Source organism: Xiphias gladius, chromosome 7, assembly GCF_016859285.1.
Source record: "Xiphias gladius isolate SHS-SW01 ecotype Sanya breed wild chromosome 7, ASM1685928v1, whole genome shotgun sequence".
Classification (NCBI taxonomy): domain Eukaryota; kingdom Metazoa; phylum Chordata; class Actinopteri; order Istiophoriformes; family Xiphiidae; genus Xiphias; species Xiphias gladius.
In genome coordinates, this window is record NC_053406.1 from 11,682,227 (window position 1) to 11,690,379 (window position 8,153).

Below are 8,153 nucleotides of genomic sequence, written 5' to 3' on the forward strand. Positions count from 1 at the left end.
ATTTATGCTCTGCTGTATGCATCTAGTGCACTGTTTCCTTTCTTTCAAATTAAAATACTGAATATTCAGCTATGAAAACAAACCTTGATACCTAGTAAGATGTTGGAGGTCCTTACAGTATAATGCAGTCCTATGCAACGCTAATAACTTAGACAACACAACTTATCGGAGTGTCTGACACATTTTCAACAAAAACTCCATGAAGCCTGTACTTATTGCAGGGTATAGTATTGGATTGCACTATGACGTACAAACCTGCCTGATACTGTGCACGGGGCTTGAGCTGAAACGATTTGGTGATTACTTGATTGTTCCAGCTTCTCCGTTGTGAGAATTTTCTGTTTGAATTCTTTCTGAATTTTCTTTGTGTTAAACTGGAGTAAACTTAATATCTTTAGGTTTTGGACTGTTAGCCAGACTAAGCAAGATATTTCAATGCAACCCAATATTACAATAATAATAATAATAATCTATAATGAAAATAGTCATAAGATGCAGCTTCTGTGCTCATATCTGAGAGTTAAAAAGTGTGTTGTTACATTTATTGGAATACTTCCTCTTCTATCCACCAGGGGGCAGCCTCCATGAAGGAATTTTATGCCAAGAACTCCCGCTGGACTGAGGGGCTGATCTCTGCCTCCAAAGCAGTGGGATGGGGCGCCACAGTCATGGTGTAAGTACAAGCCCTCCACTGAGCGTCTCTTACTCACAACGGAGTGTGAAAGTGCTTATGTCCATCAAGTTAGCGGTGGGAAAGTGTACTGCAAGCGGCTGCGATCACTCTGTGAATCTTAAATGTCCTATAGGATGAGAGAAGTGACCTTTACGGGGAAATAAACAGAACCTTAAATGAGGTTTTAAGCATGGTAGGTCATTCATAAATCAGGTCGGGGACAAAGTGGCTCAACATTAAAATAAACTGATGTAGTGTATCCCTTGAGTTTATTTTGCACCGTGTTGTGTCGTTCCAGGGATGCTGCTGATCTGGTGGTGCAAGGCAAAGGGAAGTTTGAGGAGTTGATGGTGTGTTCACATGAAATAGCTGCCAGCACTGCACAGCTAGTGGCTGCCTCTAAGGTGAGCAAAGAATACATAGTTTTCACTCCCCCAGAGGATTCTCTGTGTGGACAAGAGCGAGCTTTCAGGGAATATGTGCATACTGGTGTTTTTTACTAGAAAATGGCTAAATAATTATGACTGGATGGTTTAAAGTGTTTGGTATTTGCTGAGCTAATACAGTTGGGCGAACACAGGTATAAGCAGTAGTCCCATGTTGCACACGTCATGTCTCTTGTCTTGTTTTTTCTTTTCCCCCTCTCCTCAGGTAAAAGCAGACAAAGACAGCGGCAACCTGCACCGTCTGCAGCAGGCATCCCGGGGCGTCACACAGGCCACCGCAGCTGTCGTGGCCTCCACCAAGTCTGGGAAGTCCCAGATTGAAGAGACAGGTGAGAGAATCACAATGACTTAATAACTAGCAGGTGGCTCACAGTTTTAGTGATTTTTTTTTTTTTTTTTTTTCCCCCCCAATGTTTAACCTGAATTTGATCATAATACAAAATGTATTAGTTAGTTCTTTTCTGACTTTAAATTCACGAAATTTTTGTTCTGATGTCTTACCAAAAGTCAAATTGCATTTTTTCTGTTCAACCTGTAAAGTTGAATGTGGAAATATTATGGCTTCACAAAAAAAAAAAAAAAGTTTTCTTCTTTGTTTGTGTTTCCAGATACAATGGACTTCTCCAGCATGACTCTCACACAGATCAAACGACAAGAGATGGATGCACAGGTAAGCAGCAGGATACAACAGATAGCCACTGAGCAAAATCTCCATCTTAATGAGCCACAAAGCTGAGTTGTGAGTCTTAAAAATTCTGTTTCATATTAAGTAGAGAAGCAAAAGTTACGTCACTCTTTCTGACAAGGTGATTTTCAATGGAAACAAGAAAAAAATCTCTCCCCCCCTTTGGACCATAACATTAGAAAATCCTATTCTTAATGATTGTGAGGGTGACACTGTATGTGAGTTTGGATAAGTATAAATTGACGGGTTTTCATCCATTGAGGAGCTGAATTTCAAACTCATATCGACACTTCACTCTGTGTTGCTTCTCCCACAGTGAAAGAAAAACATAGAAAGGCCTGGACCTGCTCTCACTCACACACACACACACACACACACACACACACACACACACACACACACACACACACACACACACACAAACAGCCCATTGATGTAAATGCACAGAAGGCTCCTATTTGAAGATTATTATTGATTGTTAACTGGGTTGTAGAAAAGCACCCACACAAACAAGGGAAATAGGAGAAAATAAAATTCTAGACATGAATTTTATTTACTGCTCCCCAGTGTACCCTAATTTAGCCTGGACTACATTTTTGTGTTTAAAAAAATAATAATTGTAACTCAAAAGCTACCTCTTGTGGCAGGTAGCTGTTCATAGGGAAATTACCAAAAGATGAAACAGTTAACAATGACTAAGTATCTTTTATGATACCCAAGAAAAAAAAGGGGGATCTGATGATGCTAAGGTTAGGAGCTTGATTACTTCTGGAGTGGCTCGTATTTAAACTGCACGTACTATACAATGTTTTAAATGGAGAAAACCAAACCAATCAATTATTGTATAGCAAAAAGCCAGATTGTTCCCTCCCAGCCTTTCTCCATCCAGTGACTCATAAAAACCTGTTTAGGATTTTGGGTGTTTGGGTTTACGGTTGGCAAATGAAAGGCCACAGGGGAACGACAAGTGTATGTGTTCTCCTCTCCCCGTGTCTGTGTTCCCTCAGGTGCTGGTCCTGGAGCTGGAGACTCGTCTGCAGAAGGAGCGAGAGCGTCTCGGCGAGCTGAGGAAGAAGCATTACGAGCTAGCCGGGGTAGCAGAGGGCTGGGGCGAGGAAGAGGAGGGTGAGGGCAAAGGGCAGCCGCTGCACAATGAATATACCCTGAAAATAATGGTGTATGAATTTCATAAACTGACTAAAATCTTTCCTCTGTCTTCTCCACAGGCACAGGTTGAGACCTGTCACCCCCACCTCCTTCATCCCCCTCCTCTACCATAAGACCGGCTTCTGTCTGCCTCTTCCTATTTATACACACACTTTTCAGCCTATTTCTCCCTTGTTTTCTTCTCTCTCCTTTTTTTTGTTTGTTATCTAAGCCAAATGAAAAGGTGCTTCTTTTCTAAACCTGCTTCTCCACCCGTGTCTGGAAGCTTCCATAAAGGACGGCACCAAGGGCTCAGCGACGTGGGGGGTCAGAGGGAGGAGGAGCAAATGGATGTAAGGATTTGGGGAGGGGGGGGGCTACAGTGCAGATCCAACTTCACGGCCTCATTTCCCCCCTGCCTCTCCCCCGGGACACTGTTGGTGAAAAGCAGTGATGAAGTCGATCCGTTAGGTCGAGTATTTATTGTCTTCTTCTTCCTCTTCTTCCCTGGTTTTTATTAACGGAGAGTCGCAGCAGAGACACTACAAGCACAAGGTCTACTCAAGACATCCCAGGATGCACTGCACAAGGGCCAAACTCTCAGCAGAAACAGGGGGGGATCAGTGACTGTCTGCCCCCTCCCAGCCCCAAAATCATGTCTCTGTGTAACATAGATGGCATGCATGCCCTCCTATTAAGACAGGTGTTGTTGGTCTACGTTGTGAGCTTATAAAGCTGTGGGAGCCCGGGTTGCTGTTCATCTGTCGGTGCAGATTCCTATTCTTTTCTCACTGTGAATTCTCACCTTGTTAAGTCCACACCGCTTCACTGGCTGGTTCCCTGGACTTTCTGCCTTTCGCCTCCTCACCATTGTAACGACCGTGACTGTTAACTTGAGCCCTCCCTTTTTTTCTTTCTTTTTTCTTCTCTATATTTAAACAGACACTTCCCTGATAACTCTTAAAGCCAGAACATGGAAGTAGCACACAGAACAGTCTTCTCCCCGTGAGCATTTCAGACTGCCGACTACCTCGCGCCGTGTCGTCAGAGGTCAAAGGTGTCACGGGGAGGTCCAGAAGTGTTGCTCAAACACTAATGACATGGGGTCATTTTTGTCATTTCCCCTTTTAAGTTAGTAAAAGAGGGTAGTGGGAGGAAACCCTCTATTTTATATAGAAAAACGCCCCCCCCCCCTTATTGGTGCATATTCTTAGATGTCTTTCGGTGGTCAAGCAGCATTACTACAACCCTGTCACAGAAGCCGCAGCAGCTTTGGAGGTAAAGCTGGCATCCAGTCCCATAATGAACTGCTAACGGCGTTGTCCTCTGACAGACAGCAAGTATCTGTTCCTCCTGGAGACGTAATGACCTGCCAGCAGGACGACCGGGCTCCTGGTGAGGATGATAATCCTTTTAGGGTATTGCAGGGGACAGGACTGCCCGCTCAGTCAGATAAATCTGCCGAAGAAGCAAATGTAAATCCTTCAAAGTTCTGACATTTTCAAATCAAAGTTGAATGTTAGATTTTAAGAGTTTGAGGCCATCCCACTGCACAAACCTTTACTGATGAAATGTTAAAAGATTTACCTGCCTCTTCAAATACCCTGCAGGACTGATGGTTGACTGCAGTTTTATGAAATTCAACACTCTGCGTTGCCGGGACCACAGTGGACTCTGAAGTATGCAGTACACAGACTGCAGTGTTTTCAATAGCTTCCTCAAGACCACGTAGCTGTGTATATAAACTACAAGCCTTTTATTGTTGGAAATAATCTTTTGCTTTCTTTTAATGGCATCAATTTTTGCATCTCTACAAGTAAGGATTCAGTTTAATTGAATAAGGGATACAAAATGGTGCACATGAACGCCACATATAACTAATATAAGTCATTATTTCCTCCGTAAGAGTTTGTTATTTAACAGAATTTCCTACTGAGACTGATGAACTGACTTCCAACTTGTCTCCAGTGGACTGCGAGAAGACTTACCATACCTTTATGTAAAAACCATGAATTGAGCGGGCATCCATTTTGAACCCTTTCTTTTTGATGATGGCAATGGTTATTCTCTTGGAGTTTGTCTTTCTCTGTGTCTTAACATACTTAGTTTGGACGCTCCGCTTCAGCTGTGTATCTCTAAAAAGTTGTGACACTGGGTATTTAACAGACGCTGGTCAAATAGTATTTGCCAATAATTCTTACAAGCAAGAACCTTAAAAAAAAAGGTTTAAACCTCTTGGATCAGCAGATTGTTGAATCACAAATCATTGTGAATCAGTGAATCATTCAATTCACTTTGAAATATTGTTCCCATTCGACACCACCCATCTGCTGCACCAACCAGGTTAAAACAAACAGCAAGTATTATTTGCAGTACTGTTGGCTCCGGGTCTTTGTATTTAATAATGATTTTAGCTGTGTTCTGTCACTTCTCCCACACATGGGCAAAACGGTAGCTGATTTCATTAGAAGAATTGGAATATAAAAGAAAAAAAAAATACCATAAAAGAAGGATACATCCATTTTTTATGGTATTTCAAGTGTCTTGAAAGATTGAATTGAATTGAATTGAATGCACCTTGAGTGATGTTTGGTTGTATTTTTTTTTCTTTTTCTTTTTCTGCCCAGATATTCTTTATTAACCTCCCTCTCTCTTTGTCTCTTCTCTCTCTCTTGGGTCTGTGTCTGTAGTCCTACCAGCTCAGCCAGCCTTTCAAACTGCCTCACACTGTAGTCAAAGAGAAGCAAATACTCACATAGCAACATTGAGATATGTCTTTGTATGATATACTAAAACTTTGTTGGTGGGTTTGTTTTTATTTTTTCAGTTTTTAAAATAAATATTTCAACTCGTTAATACAGAACCAAGTGGAACTGTGGTTTTTATTTTTCGTCCATGATGTTTGACAAAGCATCTGCATTCAGACATCATGAGACTGCAGCCATGCCACTGCCCTTTCACCCGATGTTTGATGTTTTTCCTCTGCATGGTATTGTAAAACTTGGATGTTACATAACAATTACAGATTGATAAATTGCCTCAATCGTTGTTGTATTAATCCTCTTTATCTGCTGCAATTATAACTGTATTAAATTATGAAAAAAAAAAAGCGATGAATAAGTTTTTTTTTTTTTTTTTTTTTTTTTTTTTTTTGTTGTGTTGTTTTGGTGTTTTTTGTGCCAGTTTTTCAGTTTGCAGTTAGTGTGCGGCGTGCGTGCGTGCGTGTGTGTGTGTGTGTGTGTGTGTGTGTGTGTGTGTGTGAGAGAGTGGAAGAAAAGCTCGGTGTGTGTGTGTGTGTTAGGAGCAGTAACCTCACATCTACATCAGCGCAGCTAAAATCCTAATGCACCTAATTGATTTTTTTGGGGGGGAATGTGGATTCTTTTCCAGTAACTGCAGTGACTCATGCAATTTAAAGTGCTTTGTTGGCAATGAGCTGAAGTAAAGTATTGTCAAATTAGAGACAAAAACAAAGAACTTTCTTAAAAGTTTGTTGCTGCTCCTCCTGCACTGAAAACAAAGTAACACACACACACACATATTTGTTGTAGGCATTGCAGGATTTGTGAGTCAGTGAATCAGCGTAATCTGAAACCACTGTACTGAGATTACAGCAATCTATAATCTGGGCTAAAGTGTGCACCGGGATCAGTCTTATTTCCTCATAGCTGCAATGCAACAGACTCCAACTGAGACACTAACGCAGAAAAACAGAAGCTACTTCTATCTATACCATGCTAATGTCAACCTGTGTTAGAAATGTTTCTTGTTTATATTCCTGTCGTTAATACCACCTCAAACGGTACAGGTGTTCCTCCAGCACAGTAAACCTGCCGCACCTGGTGCCAGGTACACAGACCAGGTATACCATTCATGTTAATTGGTAGGATCAAAAACGAACAGTATTCTGGTTCCTATGCCACTGACAGCTGTCGTAAACATACATTTAAACAAATAGTCCGACTTCAGATAGACATCCAATTTTACCAGATACACACAACCTAATTCTGGACTATCTTAAAAGCTGCTGCAAGTGTTTGTTTGTATTTTTGTTTTTGTTTTTCGGCTGAAGAGAAAAGGTTAAAGTTAGGGCTATGCTGGGAATCCTTGAATTAATGATAAAGGTCTAATTTGTCCCATCTTAACCTGTGCAACAAAGTTAATAGGAGAGACAATCATCGAGTCTACACACACTCACACAGTCTTGAAGAGTTTGAATCAGCCAAAATAAGTAACATCCCTTGTGTTGGTAAACTTTAGCTTCGCAGGGCCTTTAAACTGCACTAATAAACAAAGTATTCTGGGTAAATTAAGACTGTTTTTCAAGCTTTAAAGAAAAAAAAACCTGACTGAGCTACAGCTACAAGTTTTTCTGCATATGGAACCCTGAAACTGACAAAATGTTGTAAAATATCAGATAAGTCAAACATATTACTGATTATATTAATAAATAATACAAAAAGTTAAATGATTGAATTGGCATGTAAAATGAAATATAAGGGTATATACGTTTCCTTTAAACCTTACTTGGTTTGTAGAATTTTTTTTTTTTTCCTTTACCGCAAATCACTAATGGACATAAAATTTTAAGCAATTATCAAAATAGTTAGATTTTTCTTTCAATGGACTAATCAATTAATCAACAAATTGTTTCAGCTCTAATAATAAATCAAGTTTGATGAATTTTATCAACAAGTTGGAGGAAAAGTATAAAGCTTTATATTTCTTTCTATAGTAAATTTTATCATTTAATTAACAATATTATTTATCAGTATATTAAGTCAGATGATAACTTTTTACTACATTTTATCAGCTTCGGAGCGCCATACTTTGTGTTCTAGCAGAAAATTTCCATGAAACAGACTTCATGAAGAATTGCTCTTGAGGAAGTCACAATGAAATTAAATGAGGGGTAAAGCCCAATATATATACATATATATGTATGTGTATATATGTGTATATATATATATATGTGTATATATATATATGTATGTGTATATATGTGTATATATGTGTATGTGTATGTGTATATATGTGTATGTGTATGTGTATATATATATGTGTATATATGTATATGTGTATGTGTATATATATATGTGTATATGTATATAATTGTATATATGTAAATACATATATATATGTGTATATGCGTATATATTTATATACGCGTATATATGTATATGTGTATATATGTGTGTGTGTG

The 8,153-nt window shown here is 39.5% G+C and overlaps 1 protein-coding gene across 2 annotated transcripts in view; it reads left to right on the forward strand.

The window, feature by feature from the left end:
- hip1 (huntingtin interacting protein 1) overlaps positions 1–5,813 on the forward strand; it is a 48,813-nt gene extending 43,000 nt beyond the window's left edge. For both annotated transcript variants that reach the window (XM_040130345.1, XM_040130346.1), the window contains 6 exons: positions 573–673; positions 972–1,077; positions 1,325–1,448; positions 1,728–1,789; positions 2,812–2,929; positions 3,031–5,813. In XM_040130345.1, coding sequence (XP_039986279.1) covers positions 573–673; positions 972–1,077; positions 1,325–1,448; positions 1,728–1,789; positions 2,812–2,929; positions 3,031–3,041 — 522 coding nt within the window. In that variant the 3' untranslated portion in view covers positions 3,042–5,813. The remainder of the gene's footprint in view (positions 1–572; positions 674–971; positions 1,078–1,324; positions 1,449–1,727; positions 1,790–2,811; positions 2,930–3,030) is intronic.
- Positions 5,814–8,153: the final 2,340 nt, after the last annotated feature.